General features: G+C 40.4%; 1 protein-coding gene across 7 annotated transcripts in view; it reads left to right on the top strand.

The window, feature by feature from the left end:
- Window positions 1–430: 430 nt before the first annotated feature.
- The window catches only part of celf4 (CUGBP, Elav-like family member 4), a 1,071,661-nt gene continuing 1,046,861 nt past the window's right edge, over window positions 431–25,230 (top strand). For all 7 annotated transcript variants that reach the window (XM_078429907.1, XM_078429991.1, XM_078430145.1 and 4 more), the window contains exons 1-2: window positions 431–769; window positions 2,865–2,947. In XM_078429907.1, coding sequence (XP_078286033.1) covers window positions 505–769; window positions 2,865–2,947 — 348 coding nt within the window. In that variant the 5' untranslated portion in view covers window positions 431–504. The remainder of the gene's footprint in view (window positions 770–2,864; window positions 2,948–25,230) is intronic.

Below are 25,230 nucleotides of genomic sequence, written 5' to 3' on the forward strand. Positions count from 1 at the left end.
CACCTTCAAGTGAAAAAGAAAATACAGTAAAATACCACATACAATAACTAGCCGGAAATAGGCAGAATATTACACACATTATGGTGTACTTTCAAAACACATCCCTAATCTCCAATACATTTCAGCAGCAAATCCCGACTGCAAATAATTGCTCAGAAATAAATTCATTGCTGTCAAAGAGAGGGTTTTTTTTTGTTTTGTTCCTTTCTTTATATTATAGTAAAGAGGGTAGGGATTTATTATTATATCAAGGAAGGAGAGGAGAGGAGAGGAGGGGGGAGAAAAAAAAGCGAACGTGCGCAAGCTGGCTTTTTATGGCTGGGTTGTTGGAAGCTACCACTATCTGGGGTTGTGGTGGAGCTGAATGGAGAGAGAGAGGGAGAGGGAGGGGAGGGCTGCTTCATCCACCCCGGGTCTGCGCCGACCTTGAGCCCATCCAGCCTGTTTAAACGGCGGAGTCAATGTAAAGGAAAGTTGCCTGACGTCACGCAGTGTGGGAGAAAGATGGCCACGTTAACGAACGGCGTGCAGCAGGCAGCAGACAGCCTTAACAACAACATCCAAATCAGCACTGTCAACGGGCCTATGAACGGACTCAGCCACAGCCAGAACAGCACCATCCCCATGAAGGACCACGACGCCATCAAACTTTTCATCGGCCAGATCCCCCGCAACCTGGAGGAGAAGGACCTCAAGCCCCTCTTTGAGGAATTTGGCAAGATCTACGAGCTCACGGTGCTAAAGGACCGCTTCACCGGCATGCACAAGGGTCTGTATGCACATTCACCACCCCCCCCCCCCCCTAACCCTACCTGCCTCCCCCACCCAACAACCCCCCCTCCCCCCCTCCCTCCCTCCCGGTCCCCACTGTAACCAGGGAACAACTTAGTGCTTCTCCAAACTCGGTGTAATCTGAGAATGTCTTTTGTGCTACTGTTTGTTGTGATGCAAATGTTGAGGTCTGGCCAGTTTGTGGGGTGGTGCTGAAGGATAGCATTATAGCCGCTGCTGGATATATATATATACCAGCTCCGTCCCCACTGTATAAGTACAACACCATGTAAAAGGCAGCGTTTGAGAAGACAATGAGTGGCTGGCGACCCTAATTTTGAGAAAGCCCGTGAGCAGCGGAGTGCTGGAGACTGGGATTCACTCTGGTCCCCCACTCTTCACTTCGCACCCATTGAAAGAACTTGTGCTTTCAGATCCCTCGGCGAACTCTGGTTCCGTCAGGTCCCTTCTCGTTTATTTTAAATCTCTTTCTCCCTCCCTTCTCTCTCTCTCTGTATATATATATTTAGATTTAATTTAATGACAGAGAACACTCCGGTGAGTTAGACAGACTTAAGGACGGGGATGCTGGCTGGAGTTAACAGTTCGCACTAACAGTTTCGTCAAAATACAACTTTGTTTGGAGCTGCAATGATTTGTCGGTGGGGCGGTGTGTGGGAGGGGGTTGGGAGAGGGGGGGGGGTGATAGTAACGATCGCAACTCAATGAGGGGGGTTCGTAAATGGGGTTAAACGCGAGGGTCTCTCCCTTACTTACTCACTCACTCACTCACTCACTGAAGCGCGCACACACACACACACACACACACACACACACACACAGGAATAATAACTTGCAGGATTTGTAGTCCTGATTTTAAAAGGCGAAATGACCCAGCTGCTGCCGCCGGGCGATATGAGAGAAAAGCATACAAGGGTGTGCAGGTGCACAGTAAATCTGCGTGTTGGAGGGAGGCGGTGTCGTGAGTCTGGGGGGAGGGGGGGGGGGGTAAAAGTAAGATATGAAAAGGGCCTTAGGTTATCTGTAATTTAAAATGCAATATTTATGAGCTCAACGGCCGCATTCACAGGCGCGGATAAGACTGCATGCTATTTTCAATAACATGGATTGAAATTTCAATGATATGAGTGATGTGATTCCAAACACTCGTTCTTTAAGCCTTTAGATAATAATTATTTACTGATCATATTAAGATTGGCGATTGCTTTTTCCCCCCCAATTTGAAAACAGTATAAAAGTGTAGCATCCAATTTTTGTTCGTGTCTGCTTGCAATATGAGACTTTGATTTATTTTTTAATCATGCTGTTTTATTTTTTCATATAATAAATTATGTACGCGCACACTGCAAATAAGCCATGTCTGGGGGTAAGAACCCTTTGTACATTGCTTTCCCTCCAGTGTGTCTGCTCTGTACGCCTGATTCGGAATCTGCGGAGTTCTAAGTTGCTGGGGGTGTGTTCTGCATCAACAGTGACAACTCCTGCGGGTTAACTTCCACTGCCAGCCCACATCTGGCACTGGTGCAGACACCACCGGCTTCTGATAATATAAAGATAACTGTCGCAGCCTTAGTAGTTAAAGACAAAGGGCAGTGGAGTTATCTCCAACTGGGCTCCAGTTTGCTTTTCAATCCAAATTTGGAATATTGCTCCAAATGCGGACTTAAAAGCGTAAAACAAAAGTATGGGCAGTGTGTGTTTTGTTGGAATTAGATTTGTAGTTACGATAGCGTACATCTTGTGCCTAGGTGTACTTGGGATGAGTTCTTGGGATTAGGTACAATTTCTTCAGTCTTGTTGTGGTGCCTTTATAATCCATTGTTCGGCCACTGACCCTACAAGAGTACACACATTTTCAAAAGATATGTACCGAGATACGTTAACTAAACCGTATGTTTAAAACTCCAAGTCAACCATATTAAGACAATTTAGTCAGACGTGATTTGCCAGCCTGGCACCTTGCACTGACAACATTGCGTTTGTTGGAACAATAATCATCACTCAGATCATTTTGAAATTATATTCACAAATGCATTTTTTTAATGTCATGTTCCCTTTAATTAAATGATTAGGTTGTGCCTTCCTAACGTACTGTGCCAGGGAATCAGCTCTAAGGGCCCAAAGTGCGTTGCATGAACAGAAGACATTACCTGGGGTGAGTTCAAGAAATGCTTTCAAGTTTTCTTACCTGGCTGATAGATCGGAACTCTTACCTCTCTGTTTGTGCAATGCTGGCGCACCTCCCGGGGCTGCAGTTTGGATTTTCCGCAGTAAAAGTTTAAAGTCAAAGTCCTTCACCGCAGTTTTAGTCGTAGTATGAAATATTCATTTATTTTCAATTGTATGGGGATATGAAAGTGCGGGACGAACGTTGAACTTGGTGCAGTCTTAAGAAAGAGAGAAAAAATAAAAGGAAAGTGGCTTTATTCGTGGCAAACGGACTGGCGATTGTGTTGCAAGTCTTGTGTCACACACAGTCTAACGGCAGCTGTCGTGGGGTGCATTTAAACGCAACGTGCACATAGGTGGAGATACTTGACATCTTTTTAAAACAGGAGTGATGTCCAGATGAGCAGCCGTAGACAACGAGCTACGTGGATAACAATGGGTTTGTTATTTTCTTTGAAGGGGCTGCGAATGCTTCACGTCGACAGCCCTGGGTGCTTCCCTGGACCTCACTGAGGAACACTGTAGTGTGATTATGGGCATTTTAAGGCCGGCTTTCAAAAGTTATTTATGCAATCAGCACTGATATCCTCCCTCATCGATTAATTTTGCTACTCAAAATACATATTTTATAACAAGCTGACAAGTTCAAGCAGGCGTGTTTCAAACCAGGACGGTGTAGGGCTGCAAGGCAAAATGGCCCATGCGTGGCTTGCAAGGACCTGCGTTTGACTCTTGCAACATTTTTCCATCTCTTCCTATCTCCGCCTTCCTCCCCCACCACCCCCGCAACCCCTCCATAATTGGAGGGAAATGTAACCTAAATATATTTGAGCACAGAACGTACAGCCCCACCAAAGCCCATGATTCCATTATTCCATGTCATAGGCAGACGCCAGTTACAGGGAGATCAATATACATAGTATGCATATCCGTATGGATGGATGATAAGGGCTGGTGGTTCGTACAGAATGATATGTGTAAATTACAATGAATAAAACTGTATTAGGTTTATTCCCAGCAGACTAACAATGGGAGAAATATAAATTGCCATTGAAGTTCTTAGTCTAATACCACCCGTGTGCCACCTCTGATCCAATCTGGATTTTCACTGCGTTTGTATTTATACACATATATTTTTAATCAGCATCAAGTCAAAGATTTATACTTGGTAGCTAGGAGTGTGAATCGTTATGCATGCAGTGTGCAGCCACCTACTATCATGGGGCTGTGTGGCTTTTGTCAAGACTTATTATCATAAAGCCTTCAGCTTTCCCATAGCCTGCTTCATTCCCATTATAGAGATGTATTTAAGTCAACAGCTGTCACTGCTAGGCAGAAGCCCTCCAACTTAAAAAAAAGACCCTCCTTCTTATTTAGACTACTCATCAGATGTAATAGTCTGTTATTCTCAAATCTCCACAAACATAATCGCATTTGAAGGGGGAGGGGGTGGAGGTACTCGGCCACTGGGCACTTCACTGTTGCATTGTTAAGCCATATTATTAGTTTACACAGTAATTGGCGGGCATTAGCCTTACATAATTAAGACCCCAAAGACCGATCTTTGCATGTGCATGCATGTGTGTAAAATAAAACCTATACTGTCCCTTTGTGTACTTTCAGCTGTCATCTACTTTTACTGGATCCCTGGTGCACCAAAAATATAAGCTGGCAGCAGTCTATTTTTGCTAAAGATTAACACTAGTACTTTCGACTGATCAGGATAATGTAGCTGTTGGTAGATTCCCTTCTGCCCATTTGTTTAATAAAGGGCCACCCGAAACATGAGTCGTATAATTTTATAACAGTCACCAAATAATACTAAAACACAAAACAATTAATCCACTGAAAAAAAGTTAACCAACTGATCAGGAACTGTAGGCTTTTGGACGTGCAACAAAGTCTTGAGATGAGACTAGTGCTTCTAACTTAATTTCTGTACATCCATGTCCTCACCATTCGGTAAAGTCTGACTGATTAGTTGTTTTTAAAGTTAGGAAATTAATTTTGAAGTTGGTAAGTAAATTAAAGAAAAAAAGTAATGCTGCAAACTTAGATATGTACTTCTGCTATTATTTGCATTGTGCAAAATACATGAGGCAGTTCTCAGTTGCAGCCGGTTTGGAACAACTGCAACTTCTGATAGTTTGATGGTTTATTTGGAGCTAATTTTATACCAATATGGTAATGACGGAGAAAGAGAATACACTATTTCTGAATCATTTCTTGAGCACACAACACATCTATCAGGAGTCTTTTGAGTTGATTTATGTTTAGACCTCATCTTTTGACAACTTTTACCCATGTGAATATTGTTCAATATAAAAAATTGTGTTGGCATATCTAGGCAAAAATATATTTTTATAATCTTTTTTTATGTAATATAAATGCAATAGTTAATGCATTACAGTGAGAGAAAAAAAACAGTGCAATAGTCTTGATGCCAGTTTGGTCTTTGTTGACCTCTTGAGATTCAGGGCCGTTGTGAAGAATTACATTTTAGAATCAAACTGCAAGAATGTCCAAGGGGAGGTGCAAGATGTGTGCAAGAAATGTGTGCGGGGATGATTACACATGTTGTTCCATCTGAGTCAGAGAGAACGAGTGAGCGAGCAAGCACTTACACTTCCTCATTATTGTCTATTGAATGGCTGAAGCTGAAAGTAATGAGATGGAGCTTAATAAGGAAATGCTTCCTTTCAGAGAATGAGAGTTGTGAGCCTGCTGTATCTGCCATGTCTCATTAACAGGCTGCCGTGGAGCACATGGTCTCACACAATAATGAGAGTTTTGGGGGTGGGGGCTGTACGTGAGCATGCTGCACTCCAGAGATATCTCTTTTGTGTTGCCAAGCATTTAAGTTCATTCTCGAGCAGACACCTGGCACAGATAAAAAAAAGACGGAACAAAAAAGATGGATATTAGAAGAGCAGGCAGTGCAGCAGTGAAACGTGTATCGTGTTTGCACTGCAGTCCGTGTTTTCAGGCTCTTACCCCAGTGATGCCTGTCACCGAGATTTTATTATCTATCATTCCTTTTAAGCTTTTTGATCCATGATTATGCACAGTTTTACACTGGGTGAAGAATTTGCTCTAAAGACAAAAATCTGGCATATTCTCCTCTGTCCTCTCAATAAACTTTGTATCAATTAAAATATAATACACGATATACTTTTTGGCAAGTTAATATTGGGAAAGGTGGTGCGAAATGGAATTGTCTAATGGCTATGTACTGTATCTGAGATGTTTATCTAAGATTTATCTAAGTGCTTATGTATAGTGATGCTTGTACTGTGACATCAGTCTGAAGAAGGGTCTCGACCCAAAACGTCACCCATTCCTTCTCTCCAGAGATGTTGCCTGACCCGCTGAGTTACTCCAGCATTTTTTGTCTACCTTTGATTTTATACCAGCATCTGCGTTTTTTTCCTACATATATAAAAATGAATTTCACTGTACCTCGGAACATGTGACAAATAAAGTACCATTGACGTTTGGGTTTTGTTGGAAGGATATTCTAACTAATCTCTGGAGACACCATACTTCCTTACAATGATGGAAGAATAGTTCCCGTATTGGAATATTGTGGTACAGAGATATCTGAATCAAGGTGGAGACATGAGTTTATCTCTTGCCTTGGCTCTCTGAAAAGTTTGTGATCCGACAAGATTAATTTCCTCTAAAATTAATCTTCACAGTTTCTCCAAATACAAAGACCAGCTTAATGTCATTAAAAAATCTTGCAGGAAAGAAGGGTTTTACTGGCTTTAGTTTGGTTGTCAAATGAATATCAGAGTAAAATGAATCCATCATCATATATAATAATTTATTATAATATACATACATAGGGAGCACAATATTTTTGCATCTTCGGTATTCAGTTATTTACAAAATGCAGTCATCGGTTGTAATGAGCCTGCATCCATGTCAAAGCAAATGGCAATATTAACAGTGCTATTCACAATATCCTGATGAGTTATGACATTGGGATTCGGGATATGACAACATATCTTGATTACCATTCGGCTTGACACTGATTATAGCCATCTGCTAATTCAGACTGAGTCTCTGCATAAAAGTACAAAAATAGGAATTACTAGTGAGGGACACACAAAACTAAAGTCACACAACATACACCAAAAATATGGAACACATATGTTACTCAGTGAAATATCAGTGGGACAATGTAAATATATTGATGAAAATTTAACTTTCTGCTGCAGATGATTCATCTAATGAAGAAAGAAGTTAAAAAGTATTTGAATAATCTCATTGAAACAGTGAATGCATGAAAATTAGCATCAGCATGTCATAAAAACAGATATTCTTTTGTGTGTTGGTGGAATCAACAAGATAAACCATTTGTCGGCCTGCATGGGGATATACAAATTCTCCTTACAAACATTTTTTACAACAGAACTTTAACACAGCAGCTGTTGGCTTGGTATGGTGTAAAATTATCACAGGAGGGCTAACATTTATTTTAATTACAGAGAGTTCACTTTGTGAATGTAAAAATCCTGCACTTCCAATGGTTTGCTTTTGTTATAGAAACCTGTACCAATTGAGTAGCAATGTGAGAAGAAGGCGAATTTTACACAGCTTTTCTCCCCTACTTTCTTTCTCTCCCTCATTTTCCATATCGTAACCCATGAATTTTAAAACTATTTGATGATCGAACCACAAGATTGGCCTGATTAATCATGTTTGCTCAGTTCCATGTTATTTGATTGTTAAGTCCATCCATATGGAACACCCGATGGCAGAGACTCAAGAGGCTGCAGATGTTGTAAACTGGAGTGAGTGTGTCGAGGAGAGATAGCCAGTATAATGAGGTGTGAGAGAAGGGTGAGTCAGGGGCTGGATAGAATAGGTGGAAGCAAATGTGGAAGAGGATGATGTGCAGTTGGAGCCAGGCAGTGAGAACTATATTCTGTGCTTTGTATCTTTCACTTTGCGCTGCCCTTTGTACTTGAGTTTGGCTTGATTGTATTTACGTTCGGTATTATCTGATTTAATGTGGAAGGCTGACTCCATCCTTGGGGCAGAGTTGGATTCATGGGAGGTGATCTTGGAGGGGAGAATGCTCCTCAAACTGCAGAGCATCCTGGACACTACCGTTCACCCTTCCATGACACACTGGTCAACCCGAGGAGTGCCTTCAGCAACAGACTGGTTCCACAAAGATGCAGGACAGATCGCCACAGGAGATCCTTCTTCCCTGCGGCTATCAAACTGTACAACTCCCCCTTCTGTCGTGGGGTAGACTGACCCAATTGCATATCCCCAATTCTTTCCACTTGTCACTTCAATTTCATGTTTCTTGTATTTTGTGTTTTATGACTGTTGGCAGATCAATTTCCCTCATGGGATGAATAAAGTTCTATCGTATCGTATCGTAATGGGTTTGCATGCAAAACAAAGCTTTTCACTTGGTACAGGTGAAAAAATAAACTTAAACCTAGAGCTAAACGACAGATGAGGTCCTGTAAAGGTGCAACAAGAGATCCTTGCTCCTGGACCTAACTTCTCACAACAGGACCTTGTCAGACAAAATCTTTCGATGGACTTCGACCATCAATCAAACATAGAGAGGAAGAAACAAATATCTGGGTCATTGCATTTTTAGAAAAGACACCCATCAGAGCAATTAGCTTTCAATTTTCTGTAGAATTGTAACGCCATCACTGCTGCTGCTGCTGCTGCTGCTGCTGCTGCTATTTTCTTTGCTCTTAAATGCTTTGGTGGCTTTTGCATTTTGCTGTGTGGCTTCTCAGCAGCTGACAGGAAAAGGGGATATTTTAGTACATTATGGCACTACTTCAATGTGATAATAAGGTCACCCAAAAAAGAAGAAAGGGTTTTCCTTAAATAGTAATTCTCCATTGTCTCGATTTCTGACACTCCTTTATATACTATATGCAAATAAACCCCTGGAGAACAGGATGTGCTTTGCAGCTTTCAAAATATTTTTAGCCACATGCATGTGTAGAAAATGCTGAGTAAATTTTTAATGAGGAACAGCACCAAGTAACACTTAAAGAGTTGTCTGGAGTTTCCCCAGCAGGGCAGCTTTCCACATAGCTCTTTTAATTTTTTTTAAAGGTTGTTTTTAGGAAGTGTTGTTCTGCCCTTCAAAGAGTTAAATTTGCACAGCTGTGCTGGAGTTGGAGCTGAAATGAAGGAAACAAAGAAAGCACTGAAAGGGACGGATACAAATAATGGATTCTGTTTCATGTAAACACCCAATTTCAGGTGCAGTGAATATGAACTGCTGTGTCAGAAAAACGAATTGTGACTTGTCAGTAATGACATACTCCATCTTCCGTGAACGTAGGTAATGCCACCTGTTACATGAGGTTGCTTGCACTGTCCCTCATTTCCAAGCAGGAGAGCATTAGATTATCAAGCCCATAGGGTGAGGTACTTAGAAACAAACCCTTTACCATTTGTTTCTGCCTGAACTGTCAGCGGCACTGTCGCCTTGGTTGAAGTACTGTCTGACAGTAAAGTGCAGGAAGCAATGCATACGTCCCCTTCTCTGGGATGCATACTCTTGATTATAATTATTGACAAAGTTCAAATTGTCCAAATGGGTAGCTCAGAGCTGTGAACTCTTCGCGATTCTATGAAATCGAGCGGATATAATTGAAAGATTTTCTGTGTTTGTAACAGCACCGCTCTACCTCCCAGTCTCAATGGTGACAGGAAAGACTGCAGTTGGGGGGAGGAGTCCAACTTAAAGAAAGACTGAAGAAGGGTCCCGACCCAAAACGCGACCTATCCATGTTCTCCAGAGATGCTGCCTGACCCGCTGAGTTACTCCAGCACTTTGTGCCTTTTTGTGTAAACCAGCGTCTGCAGTTCCCTGTTTCTGCTTAAAGAAAAACATGTTCATTTTTCATGTTTAGAATCAGGGAGAGGAAATAGGACAATCATGTCTGCACAGGAATCGTGGAATTTTAATTTGTGTCCTCCGTGCATTTTAGATCTGAGAGTGCAAGTCATTAACAAAATCGCAGTACATTGCTGAAAGAAAGCTGCTTGAACAAAGGCTTGAAATAAAAGTCACTTTCTCTGGTAATAGACATGGACCATAATTGATGACTTAAATACCATAACCTTTGGCCAAAAGGCCACATAGTTTTGTGGGCTTTGTGTTCATGTCCTTGTTTAAAATAAGAATGTGGCGCCTTGGTGGTTTTTCAGTGTAAGAGGCGTTTTGCACTGAGAAGAATAAGATGTTCTTATTATGCAAATTCTTTAAAACTTTTGAAGTAGACCCTTTAAATGAATGTTGTTATTAACAGTGTACCGGGGAAGCAGAGTGCATTGAAGTATAACATTACATTCTAGATTAGACTCAGAGCTTCTCTGTTCTAATACTACCTCTAAACCTAATATGTGCTTGTTTAAATCAAAGGCACAAGAAACAACCCCAATTATAATATGAATATTTTATTTGCCACTTTTTCTATATGTATGTATTCTAGTGTCTCTTACAAAGGGGCTCTACACTGGATCGCTTTTAATGTATTTAGTTATTGTTAGTCCTCACGCATTTTTAATATTTTATATTCCATCTGCTAAACTCTAACTCCAAAAAACACAGATGCTTGAATTTTGAATTTAAAACAGGAAGTATGGAAAATACTCAGCAAGTCATAGAGTCATACAGCATGGAAACAGGCACGTCAGCCCAACTCATCCATGCTGACCAAGATGTCCCAACTAAACAAGATCCATTTGCTTGCGTTTAGCCATATCCCTCTAAACCTTTCCTCTTCATGTACCTGTCCGTGTCTTTTAAATGCTTTTACATTGCCTGTCTCAACTACCTCTTAGCTCATTCCATACACCCACCATCCTCTGAGTGAAAAAGTTGCTTCTTAAATTTTAAATCTGATTCCTACCACAACTAGAGAACAGTGCTAAACTACCTCTTTGGTAACCCTCGGACTATCCTTGACCAGACTTTGTTGGCATTTGGTTGCACTAAATATTATTCTCTTTTCATGTAAACTGTACTACACTGTAAATAGCTCAATTGTAATCATGTCTTGTCTTTCTGCTGACAGAATAGCACGCAACAAAAGCTTTTCACTGTACCACTGTACCTCGGTACACGTGACAATATACTAAACTGAACTGAACTACTAAATCTTGCCCCTCTCACCTTAAACATATGTCCTCTGGTTCTTGATTTCCCTATCATGGGTAAAAGACTTTGTGCATTCACATTATCTACTCCCCTCATTATATTGTACAGCTTTATAAATCAGGCAGCATCTGTGGAAAGAGAAACAGCATTAACATTTCAGGGTGAAGACCAATCATCAACCATTAACCCTGTCTCTTTTTTTTGCCAGATACTGCCTAACCTGTTGAGTGCCATTTTCCGTTTTTCTAATTATCAAACTATTTCTACTCTGTAAAAGAACAGTTTTACTCAATCTCATTTGGGCAGAGTCAAAGCATTGACAAAGGTGGAAAGGAATTAATGTTTTCTCAGAGCAGATGACCAGAGAAAAACTGATATGATTCATATTAGTCAATTACTCAACAGTAACCCCCACATGCCCCCAAAATAATATTTAATTGCCACCTTCAGTTCAACTGAGTATATTTTTATTTGCTTCTTAATTTTAAGTCTATCACAACTTTGAAGAAAAAAGTCACAAAGTGCTGGAGTAACTCAGCAGGTCAGGCAGCATAGCATCTATGGAGAACATGAATAGGTGATGTTTCAGGTCAGGACCTTTTTTCAGACTTCATTAATCTGAAGAAGTATCCCAACCCGAAACAACACCTATCTATATTCTCCAGACCTGTTCTTCAGATCTGCATGACCTCCAGCACTTTGTGTCATTTTTTGTAAACTCGCATCTGCAGCTCCTTATTTCTCCACAACCTTTGCTAAAAAACACTTCCATGTAAAGAGCCTGTCCCAGTTAGGCGATTTTTAAGGTGACTGTTGGCGACTGTCAAAGTCGTAGCAGATCGCCAAAATTTTATTTTACCCCATAACAATGATCACGGCAATGCTGAGTCAGGTCGATACAAGTTGCTTTTTTTGTGAAACTAGCACCTGGCTAAGAGATTACACCGTCTTCGGAAAATCACGAAATTCCAACGCTTACCTGACCGTCAAACCATCGCCTCCAATCTACCCGTCAAATGTCCTGATCATAAATAAATTGGTTAAACAAAACTATCTTCTGGTATCTTCAAATGCCTTTTCTTAATTTAATATTACGTGCTTCTAAATGCATCTGCGACAACCTAGCAAACCTGGGGACAGCATTCGACAGCGCCCGCAATAAGCTACGATACCTGGCGACAAGCCAGCTGTCGCCGAGAAATTTCTATCTGGAAAATCTTTCCGCGACGCGCCAAGATCTGCTACGATTCATTGAAGACTCCTCACGATCATGCCTGCGACACCCCGGCTAACGTTCGGCGACAGCCTAGTCGCCGGCAGTCGCCTTAAAATCGCTTAAGTGGGACAGGCCCTTAAGTAACAAGAGGTATCAGTACCCGAGGACTAGAGAGCTAGCAAAGCAAAGTAACATAAAGTGAGCAGGGATTTAATTGTATTATAGATGTACACATATTTCAAAGCTTGTGAACTTTGGAAAAACAAATCTTGAATGATTTTGTTAAAAATTAACAGATTCCCAAGAAATTTAAAATGAAAGATTATATCTTTTAACTGGATTTTTTGCAATAGGATTCTTATGACCCTTTATTTGTTCTTATTTTTGGGATCTGCCTTTTTAATCAAAACATATATTGAATATTTTATTTGAGACTCGCTAATGTATAAAGGCATCAGCACAACAACCCGTGAGTGGACTTGGCGGGGTGATAGGGATGAGGCAGTGGGAGGTGGATGACTGATAGAAAGAGGAGAGATCGATAATAAGAGAATATAAGTAAAACTAGAATGAATATCGGGATTTTCTGAAACCTCAGAGCAGCTGAAGAAAGGAAGCAGTTAATGCTTCAAGCAGACCATGACATTAAATTAGAGGATGAAATTTTTTGTTCATGGATCAAAAGATATTTCTCTAATGTTATCATTTTCTTGATAAAAAGATAATTTGTTGTGTTTCATGAAACAAATAGTGTTTACTCTGCTACAAATCTAACTCTCTGTAATTTTTGGACAAATTTCACGATATTACAGTTGGTTAATTGGTAGTAGCAAAATTCTATGGAATCAGCTTTTGCTCTTTGTCCCTTAAGCCCTCTTTTGCAGGCTGTTTCACATGACCTTCCACAGCCCAGAGCAACAAGCCATGCTCTCCAATATATGAAAACCCCAGCCAAGGTCATTCTATTCTTGCATGAGCTGTTTGAAGTCCAATGGTATTACTCCAAAACAAATGCTTCAGAATAAGATTCATGACATTCTTAATATAAAGACAATAATCAAAAGCTTCTACTTAGGACATGAGCTTTGTAGCTTGCAAGATACAAATATGTTCCATGATATACATAAGAGAGAGAGTAAATGAAATAATTCTCACATAGATAGAATATCTATAACTGACTCCAGGCTCATGGACACATATGTACATTTCTCAAGTATAGGGCTCAATCAAAGTATTTATTCCATGGAATTTACCTTTTCAAGCCACAACAGGGTTGAAACTCCTTTCTGTACTTTTCTGCCAATATAGACAATAGACAATATACATTATTGGTTTTAGGTTTGTGGAAGTCCTAATCTCCAACAACCACAACAGTCTACACAATTAGTTACTGGTAGATGTATGGTTTGGAAATTATTATTTTTTTGCCCTCCCCATGTAGAAGGATATTTAAACCAATTATTGCCCTCTTTCTACCACCCATTCAGATCTACCAACCAAGCATATACTGAGGACCAAGCCTGACACCCAATTTTCAGGAAAGCTTAACGCCATATGGGAAGGCCTCTCATTCATGAATCCTAATGGTTAGAACAGAGTTTTACTTTTTAATCACTTTAACTGAAACAAATGACAACTGAAAAAAAAATCAATACTTAATATTGAAGGTAAAATGTCATGCTTATTGGCAGGATGTAGTGTCGATTTAACAGCAACACCAATAAGAATGCATTTTTAGTAGCTTAGTGGCCTCCAAGCAAAAATATTCCACAACACTCTTGTGCTATTTGGCAGTGTTTAATATATTTTTTTACCACTGGCACCATTCCCATGTTTACTGGGTTTTGCAACAAGTATGTGTTGTGCAAAGACCATTATTTGGTATTCATTCATTCATACTGAAGTACACAGCAGTGCCTGCCCAGATGCAAATTATATGATAATGTGGCTCTTGGCATACATTAATGTCTCAGACCTAATCTTCCCATTTGAACCAGAGAGGGTCAAAGGGGCTCCACAAATATTTCACAAGGCCAGTCTGCCTTTTCATTTTATGCCTCGGTTTGTCAGAATAAGAAAACAAACCTGCGTTATGTGTAAATAACCTAAATGATGAGTTGTATGACACACATTTTGATTCTACCCCTTCTGTAATAGTTAATCGCAGGCAGTTCAATAGTACAGATGTGATGTGCAATCTCGGTTTCCCAGGACCAGGGCCAAAGCAAGGAACCAAAGTCCAATTCCAAATGCTACATCCCAAATAGAAGGTTATATTTGGGAAAAAAAACATCCATAATATTTCCTTGACATTTCCAGCTGCGGTTAAACTTTTTCTATTGTACTTATCCATACTGCTCCTGTGCGGCACGGTGGCACAGCGGTAGAGTTGCTGCCTTACAGCCCTTGCAGTCCTGGATACCCGGGTTCAATCCTGACTACGGGTGCTGTCTGTATGGAGTTTGTGCGCTCTTCCTGTTAACGCGTGGATTTTCTCCGAGATCTTCGGTTTCCTCCGACATTCCAAAGACGTACAGGTTTGTAGGTTAACAGGCATGGTATAAGTGTAAGTTGTCCCTAGTGTGTGTAGGAAGGTATTAGCGTGTGGGGATCACTGTTTGGTGTGGACTCGGTGGGCCAAAGGGCCTGTTTCCGTGCTGTATCTCTAAACGAAACTAAACTACTTGAAGTCACTGGTGACAATGGAAATTTGTATGTTTTCTAAATTATTGAAATCATACATGAAACATCAGTTCAGACTGAACACTGGATCCAGTTAAGTGCAAACTGTTGATGCTGGGCTCAAACATGGTGGCAAAATTGTACTGTTCCCATCTTCAAACCTGGGAACAGAAACTTGAATAAACTTGACAAAAACTTGACTAAAGGACACACACAACAATTTGCTGCATTGATAATAAAGATGAAACGATGTACTGTGCAAAAAAATCTTAATTAGTTCAGCATACGAATATGCAGGGAATGGGGGGGGGGGCGGAGGGGGAGGGGGGTGTATGGATCTGGCGCAGACAGATGAGATTGGTTTATTTTGGTCTCATGTCCAGCATCCCTGGGATGGCGGGACTGACATATGAGGAAGGATTGAAAAGACTAGGCTTGTATTCACTGGAGTTTAGAAGGATGAGAGGGGATCTTATAGAAACATATAAAGTTATAAACGGACTGGACAAGCTAGATGCAGGAAAAATGTTCCCAATGTTGGGCGAGTCCAGAACCAGGGGCCACAGTCTTAGAATAAATGGGAGGCCATTTAAAACTGAGGTGAGAAAAAACATTTTCACCCAGAGAGTTGTGAATTTGTGGAATTCTCTGCCACAGAGGGCAGTGGAGGCCAAATCACTGGATGGATTTAAGAGAGAGTTAGATAGAGCTCTAGTGGAATCAAGGGATATGGGGAGAAGGCAGGCACGGATTATTGATTGGGGACGATCAGCCATGATCACAATGAATGGCAGTGCTGGCTCGAAGGGCCAAATGGCCTCATCCTGCAGCTATTTTCTATGTTTCTATGTTTCTATAAACATTATGGGTTTAAATTTCCTCTGTGAATCAAGGAGAGCAACATCTAAATTCTAAAATCTGCATTTTGTTTGGTTAGATAAAAGAGAGGCAAAAATAATAATAGTCCCCTCTGTAGTGACCTCTCGCTCAGCATTGTTAATTAGGACTAATTAAAAGCAGAGCATGTTGCATCATATTAAAGAAATGACCACAGTGAGTGCAGTGACGGCAATGAAATCAGCGATAGCATTAAAATTGACCTTTTCAGGAACCACATCAAAAACATTAAAAAAAATTAACGACTCACTGATAATAGAAATGTCTATGATTATTTTTCTTCATAAATCGCAATTTTATTCAGTTCACAATTTCGGAAACCCAAGCACAGAGTTGTAAAATGAACTGCACATTCAGAAAATAATGACACTTTTTATGAAAATAATTAAGACATCGTGAAAAAATTCACATTGCTACAATATGAACTGAAGATGGAAAAATGGGCACAGTCCACATCCCAGAGAGAAAAAGATGGACTGATGTTTTTTTCACAAAATCCCTCCATGCAATAAAATTGATATAGGATTTAGGTTTAGGTTTATTATTGTCACATGTAGCGAGATACAGTGAACAGCTTTGTTTTGCAGGCTATCCAATCAAATCTGATAACATAATAAAAAAGTACGGTCAAGCTGAACTCAAGTACAATAGGTAGCGCAAAGAGAAAGATACAGAATGCAGAATACAGTTCTGTTTTCAGCTCAATGGTCTCAGACACATTACAAAACATTAGGCATATTAGGGACCATTCAGAAGCCTGAAAAGAGAAAAGATATATAGTGTACAATGTTCTTTATGTGGATACTAAATTTTATGAAAGAACATTTCAAGAAAATAACTTGTCCTACTAAACAATTATTCACTTATGTCAAAAGTAAATTTAATTCCCATTGGGCTGTTGATTTCTGCAAAGTCTGATAAAGGCTATGCATAAAACAAACCCCGCTTTCATACTTGATCCTGACTGACCATTGCTTTCTTGTCACACTTCATGAAATCATTATTTTTCAGAATTCTTAGTTTTCAATTTATATCTCTTTAGACATTGTAATTCTCAAAAAGAAATAAGTACTCTTGTTTTACACACCGCTTTCAGGCAATACAGCAGTTAGTTCTGCCGCATTACAGCTCCATTGATCCAGATTAACAATAACATAAGAGCAGGAATAGGCCACTTTATCTCATCTCCTCTGTGCCAGTTTCCCATGGTCTTCAAATTCCTGATCTTTCAAAAATGTTTCTATTTCCTCTTAACTAACCCCCAATGATAGATTTCCACAACTCTGGGGGGGCAAAGAATTCTGGATATTCACCACCCGCTTTGAGTTTAATGCTAACCTTGCATGCAGTCTATGTACAGTTTAAATGTTAATGGTCAGTGGTTAATGGTCAATGTGGACTCATTAAGATGACAGGCCCGTTGCCGTGCTGTATGTCCCCATGAATCAACGACTCCTCTCACTTGTGTAGGAAATAACTGCAGATGCTGGTTTAAACCAAAGATAGACACAAAATGCTGGAGTAACTCAGCGGGACAGGCAGCATCTCTGGAGAGAAGGAATGGGTGACATTTCAGGTGAAGAAAGGGTTCGACCTGAAAAGTCATCCATTCCTTCCCTCCAGAGAGGCTGCCTGTCCCTCTGAGTTACTCCAGCATTTTGCATCTATCTTTGACTCCTCTCACTTTATGCTTTTCAAGTCAATGCATTCTCCGTTTTGATTGACCCTCTCTTTTCAGCACACCACATATGGTACAGCATTGCAGCATTTCTTGAGCTGCTGCCTGTCCAGATGAGTTACTCCAGATTTTTGTGTCTATCCTGTGTTTAAACCAGCACCTGCAGCTCCTTCCTACACATTTCTTGAGCTTTGCTGCTCTCTCATCCAACGATACCTAATCTTGTATAACAAAATAATTACTTTGTAAACCTATCCTGGTATTTTTTCCAGCATGATGCAAGTCGGCTGAATTGAGATTCTACTGAGTGTTATCATTGTGCCTAATGTTTGGAATGTGTCAGATTTACTGAGCCCATTGAGCTGTATACAGGGGATAATTTTTCACATACCTTTTGCTGAACAGCTTTTTCTCAAAAAATATTTGAAAAATTAAATGTGCACCAAGATAAAAGTGTGTAAATCTTACTTGAGTGAATGGAGACTAGAGTTAAAAGAAGGAGAAACAAATGAGTGGGAGTGCAGAGGATAAATGGAGAATTAAGTCCAAGCTGAATGACATTGGAAATCAGGGACGAAAAGATATAAAGTTTCAGTTCATACTTTAAAAGGCAAGAATTATATAATGATGGAGATGAAATGATGGCAAGTGGCTGAATCATTGGTATGAATGTTGAGGGGCTGTGATGGAGAAAGGAAACAAATATAGAGGAGGGTATTGAATGGGGGCAACAACGACCTTACATTGAGCACAAGGACACCATTTTATATCACTCACATGTTCCTACATGGGTGATGAAACTGAAACGGAAACAGATCATGATTAAAATAAACTGGAAATCAAAATACTATGATGATGGAACCAGTACAGAAGAGAAAAAAGAGATAGACAATCAAACAAAAAAAGGAAAAGGTAACATGAAAACACATAAGTCACATATCATATCATATCATATATATACAGCCGGAAACAGGCCTTTTCGGCCCACCAAGTCCGTGCCGCCCAACGATCCCCGTACATTAACACTATCCTACACCCACTAGGGACAATTTTTTACATTTACCCAGCCAATTAACCTACATACCTGTACGTCTTTGGAGTGTGGGAGGAAACTGAAGATCTCGGAGAAAACCCACGCAGGTCACGGGGAGAACGTACAAACTCCTTACAGTGCAGCACCCGTAGTCAGGATCGAACCTGAGTCTCCGGTGCTGCATTAGCTGTAAAGCAGCAACTCTACCGCTGCGCTACCGTGCCGCTGCGAAACCATTTTATCATGAGCAATCAGACCTATCCTAAGTTGAGAAGAATAACATAAATCCATCAGTAGAAGCAGCAACGAATAATCTTTGTTTCAATGGAAACAACCGCAGATGTTGGAATATTGAGCAAAACACAAAGTGCTGGAAAAAACTCAGCGGGTCAGGCAGCATCTGTGAAGAGAATGGATAGGTGCCATTTTGGGTTGGAACCCTTCTTCAGATTCCAACTTGTAGTCTTGATTATGTTCTCCAACTCTGCACCAACCAAGCCCTCTACCACAGAGAATAAAACAGGTTTATGTTTTTTTACACTTTTCCTTTTCACAAATTATTTTCTGAGCATGCACTCATCAAAGTGATAGCTCACCATCTCTTTGCAGACAAGTGGTTATAGGCTTTCAAGAATGTCTAAAAAACAGGAGCTTCTTGACTTTGTTTGTCAAGTCTATTACTACAATTGATCACGGTAACTAGGATTAGAATATTGATCACTGGCCTTACCACAAATTTGAAATGGTTTTACAAATGTAGTTCAAACACACAATTTAAGCCTGTTGCAAGAATATTTCCAACCTTATCTCTTTTGGGATTCTGTCGCAGTTCAAGTTACCTGCAAAATTCTCCACCAATGCAAGATTTTAATTAGCATACTAAAGGCTCAAGTAGATTGATTGCATTTTAAGGGATAGAGCAAATTGGATGTAGTGGAGAAATGATCCATGCGACTATCACATAGATTGAAAGTAGTTTCACATCATGTGATTTTTCACAGCAGGGGACCCTCCAATAGATTACTTTGTTGTTTCCTTTTTTGTTACACTGCTTCATGTACTGCAGTTGAAAGACACATGAGCACAGTAAACACTTCTCCTGGGAACTTCTGGCCATTAGCTTGTTTGTATAAACACTTGCTTGCCCAAACCCACTTTACTTTTTGAAGGTTGAACTGAATGATTTTTGAATGGCATCGAGCGATCTACTCAACAGCAACATACAATTCTAATTTTTGTCTTCAGCTATTATTGTTGTGGGATAAGGAGCAGAGGCAGTATCCTTGCCCAGAGAACAAAACAGGCCGAAGATAGACACAAAAAGCTGGAGTAACTTAGCGGGACAGGCAGCATCTCTGGAGCGAAGGAATGGATGATATTACGGGTCGAGACACTTCTTCAGACTATTTCAGAATCTGAAGAAGGGTCTCCACGTGAAAAGTCACCCATTTCCTCTCTCCAGAGATGCTGCCTGTCCCACTGAGTTACTTCCAGCTTTTTGTGTCTATCTTCGGTTTAAACTAGCATCTGCAGTTCCGTCTTGAACAAAACAGGCCGCCACCTTTCTCACGGTAGCAGGCTCCACTGGGAGATCACCATCTCTTCCCCATCAGTCTGTGAGTTGTGATCTCCCATGTGTATAAGCGGTGCCAGTAATTACTGACATTCAAAAAAAGACAGAGTGTTGGAGTAACGCGACGGGTCAGGCAGCATCTCTGGAGAACATTACTGACATTCTCCTTCCTGGGTAGAGAGTGAATACCACAGAACCTACAGTGACTGTGCTTTTAATGGAAGGCTCCCACGAGCATTGTGAAATCTTTACTCTGCAAAACTCCAGGCAACCGCAAAGGAAGAAACCTGAAAATATTGGCAACAGGAAAAGTTCATATATAAAATTATATGAAGTACAGCTTTCTATTTTTACCACATTTATAATTTTGTCTTCAATATAGACCTTAATTTTGCGTCTTGCAGTGGAAAATCTCCATGGATTTTCCCCACACTGATCAATATTGGAGTGTGCTGCAAGAGTGAAGCAAATGTACTCCTAAGACGTACAGGTATGTAGGTTAATTGACTGGGTAAATGTAAAAATTGTCCCTAGTGTGTGTAGGATAGTGTTAATGTGCGGGGATCACTGGGCGGTGCGGACTTGGTGGGCCGAAAAGGCCTGTTTCCGCGCTGTATCTGAAATATGAAAATAAATAATATGAAATTGAAAGGATCAGATTTAGTCACCTCAAAGGCAGTTTTTACGCTGTGTTTCAATCCTGGAATGTATTTATTACATTTCTTTAAAATATGGTACTATTCAGGTGGAATAATATTTATTATTGTTTCAGTATGCTTCGTTGTGTGCCGATTGTGGATGTTATGACGATGAAGACAGATTAATATAGTTTATCCAGATGATTGTTCATACTGGCAAAAGTTACAGATGAACCGAGACATATTTTGGAGCATTATTTCACATAAGGTTATAAAATCTATGAGACAATAGACAATAGACAATAGACAATAGGTGCAGGAGGAGGCCATTCGGCCCTTCGAGCCAGCACCGCCATCCAATGTGATCATGGCTGATCATTCTCAATCAGTACCCCATTCCTGCCTTCTCCCCATACCCCCTGACTCCGCTATCCTTAAGAACTCTATCCAGCTCTCTCTTGAATGCATTCAGAGAATTGGCCTCCACTGCCTTCTGAGGCAGAGAATTCCACAGAGAATAGCTTTTGCCCTACCAAGTACCCAGCAGTGAAGCTTTGCATGTAGCCAGTCCCTTCTGTAATTAAATTTGTCATTCAATGGGAATACGAATCCCTGAAATACACCAATAGAATACATGAACCGGGAAAACTCATTCAAATGAAATTGTCCAGTGGGCTGGCAGTTCACTATCATACATTTTACACTATCATTATCCCTCCCAAACGATTTATGCCCATGTTGAGAAGGTGGAACAGGGAAAGCAAAGCTGTCAGATCACAGAAAAGAGCACACACCAGGATCAAGTTTAGACATAGTCAGTAGAGCTAAATTTCAATGTTGTTAGAAGTATAAAGCTTGGACATACATTAACAACCTGTAACATACTCTATTCTGTTCCCTTTCCACTGGGTCGGACTGTGTTGAACTTGGCTTGGTGGCTGGATTCAACTCCCCACATAAGCTTACCTGGTGCAGAGGTAAAGAGCTGATCCCACTGGCCTTTAAGACCATAAGACACAGGAGCAGAATTAGGCAATTTGCACCCTTTCAATCATGGCTGATCTATTTTTTTTGTCTCAACCCCATTCTTCTGCCTTCTCCCCATCACATTTGTTGCCCTTACTAATCAAGACCCTTAGAATCTCCGCTTTAAAAGTACCTAATGACATGGCCTCCACAGCCGTCTGAATTCCACTGATTCACCACCCTCTGGCTAAAGAAATTATTCCTTATCTCCATCCTAAAGACACGTCCTTTTATTCTGAGGCTTTGCCCTCTGGCCCTAGACTCCCACTACAGGAAATACATTCTCCACATGCACTGTATCTGGGCCTTTCATTATTTGCCCTCCACAATGGGAGCTAGTCAGCAATATATTGCAAGGCTTCAGAGAAAATAGCCCTCCAGCTGTTCTTGGCGTCACCCTGGGAGGTCCTGACAGCCATCGAGAGGTGGCCAGAGTGTGGGCTTGGAGCCCCAACTTCCCGTCAAAGCTGGGATATTTATTAATTGCTGGTGTGAATGTCTCTGATATTGGGAAACATTTAAAAACTAATTAAAACGATGCACATAATTAAAATATATAAATTATTTAAAGATATTTAATTAACAATAAAGCATTTAAAAATATCCTCAAAACAAAAGAAAATTAAACTAAAGTAAATTAATTAAAATATACCTTTCTCATTCTCCAGGCCAGGAATCTTCAATTGAAATGAATAGGCTTTCTGGCCTAAATCAGGCCTAGGGTTGGAGGGCTGGTTGCCAGCATAATACTGGGAGAATCCAGTAGGACTGGAGACCACTTGGGTCAGTACGTAGAAGCTGGGGGTGGAGAGAAGTGGCAGATGTGCTGGCATCTGTCACACAGTGAGTCCCAAACCTAAATCAGATCCGTGCATGTCTGGGACTTGCTTGCGTGGATCAGCTGAACGATTTGGCCCACTGACTTTAATTAAAAGAAATATTGTTTGAGGTGTGTTTGTTCTACCACTGTTTGCATTCTGCGTCATTGAAAGTTAAAGTTACCCAAGGGGTTTAGTGAAACTGCCTGCAAATTACTTATTCATGCAAAGTCCTGTCCCACCATCATGTAGCAAATGGATGGAGTAAAATAAGGGTTCATTTAAAGTACTGCTTCTGATACAATGATTAAAAGTCACAAAAAGGTGTTGTTTTAGCCACTTCAAAGACTGCAAGCCTTTAGTAGCACTTTTGAGGGGTTTTTAAATATTCTAACAGATCATAGAAATAGCTGGCAAAATTAAGGAAAGATGAAATAAATATGATGGGATGTATTGAGGCCAAATGATAAAGCTCTTTAGTGCCTAAACATGACAAATTGAAGGAGCTGCAGCATTGAGGACGAAAAGAGTTATGTTTAACATTTTGGAGACCTTTCCCTCAAAAACAAGTTGCTGGCCAAAAAGAATAGTTGATATTGTTCACTGCGCACATTCAATGCAGAGACATATATGACCCCCTAATCATCCTGTTAACCAGTCACAGTTCCCAAATATGTGGTGTTAGATATTTAAAGCATTGCCTGACAACTTATTGTGCATTAGTCTGGACAGTTTTTCTATTGCATCTGAGGCATTCTGATTCTCAGACTGCACATAAAATCAAAGGCCTGAGGCACTTAACTTCTCCAACGTTCTCATAATAAATTTCTGAAACACTAGCTAACTGCAAAAAGCATGTTTACTAACGAACTTTCCGAATGTGCTGCATGATTGCCACCTATGGTTTCAAGAAATGCAGCAAAAAAGCAGTTTATTTACCAATAGAAAAAATAGCCGATGCAGGCTATCATGAAATGTCATCGACCTGAAACATTATCTCTGTTTTTCTCACTACGGACGCTGCCTATCCTGCTGAATATCTCCAGCATTTTAATGTTTCTATTGCAGCTATGTCATGTTTCTTTTGATATTCAATGAAATAGAGTTGAAAGTGCTAGCAAACTGGCATCTGTGCATCAAATATTTAATTCCAGGTTTTGGAAACCTATTAATCATTTCTGAAAATAGTAGTGATGGAAATACAGTTGAGGAATTGTCTTCTGGTGCAGGTTAGATTTTAGATTTAGATTTAGGGATACAGCGCGGAAACAGGCCCTTCGGCCCACCGAGTCGGCTCCGCCCAGTGATCCCCGCACATTAACACTATACTACACTAGGGACAATTTTTTAAAAACATTTACCCAGTTAATTAACCTACATACCTGTACGGCTTTGGAGTGTGGGAGGAAACCGAAGATCTCGGAGAAAACCCACGCACGTCACGGGGAGAACGTACAAACTCCGTACAGACGGCGCCCATAGCCAGGATCGAACCTGAGTCTCTGGCGCTGCATTCGCTGTAAGGCAGCAACTCTACACTGTTCTTCCTGCAGCTAATAATGCAGGCTTTACTGACTTAAGTAAACCCGTCGCCTCAGTCTCTGCAAGGCTTTGAAGGTACCAATCGTAGACGTAACCATCAGTTTAGTTTATTATCACATGTACCGAGGTACAGTCAAAAACTTTTGTTGCATGCTATCCAGTCAGCAGAAAGACAATACATGATTACAATCAAGTCGTTTACAGTGTTTAGATGCATGATAAGGGAATAACGTTTAGTGCAAGGCAAATCCAGCAAAATCTGATCAAGCATAGTCTGAGGGTCACCAAAGAGGTAGATAGTAGTTCAGCACTGTTCTCTGGTTCTGGTAGGATGAATCAGTTGCCTGAATCTTGCCATCTTGCCAAGCCTTTGTTCAACTTTATAAGTTCAACTATGAAATAGTGATGTCTCAACCTTAATAATTAATCTTAATGTGCCAACGAGTACAATGTGTTCAACTGTGAAGCTCTGAGAAGTAAAAGGAGATAATTGGCACTGACAGCTAGAAGGCAGGTGCATTTATGATAGAGGACACTGATCCATCATACAATTAGAAGAAACAAAAACATTTTTTTTGAAAAGGGAACATTTTTCATTGAAAAAACAGCACATTAAAACACTAAATCACAAAAAAACTAAATTCTAGTCCTTTGATAATTTCACACCCCATGGATCTTGCCAAAGGTTTATCACAGATGAATGAAAGAAGTATCCTAAGTGGATGGGTTTCCCCTATGGCTTCATTTGAATACATTGTTACATTTAAATGACACTGTAGTTCATTTCCTGGCCCTATAGGGAGATTATGCTTATAACTTACATACTTGGTTAATAAATTTTTTGTATCTTGAAATTCTTTGTATCTAACATGGTGTGAATCTGGCTATTTTCTGTGCTACTGTGCCACCACTCATGTTGAGTAATATTACTTTTGTAGCCGCACTACTGGGGAAGTGGAAAAATTTGCCCCAGGCACTAGTTTCTTTAACCAAGTTGACAGAAGT

The sequence above is a fragment of the Rhinoraja longicauda genome, chromosome 1 (assembly GCF_053455715.1).
Source record: "Rhinoraja longicauda isolate Sanriku21f chromosome 1, sRhiLon1.1, whole genome shotgun sequence".
In the NCBI taxonomy this organism is placed as follows: domain Eukaryota; kingdom Metazoa; phylum Chordata; class Chondrichthyes; order Rajiformes; family Arhynchobatidae; genus Rhinoraja; species Rhinoraja longicauda.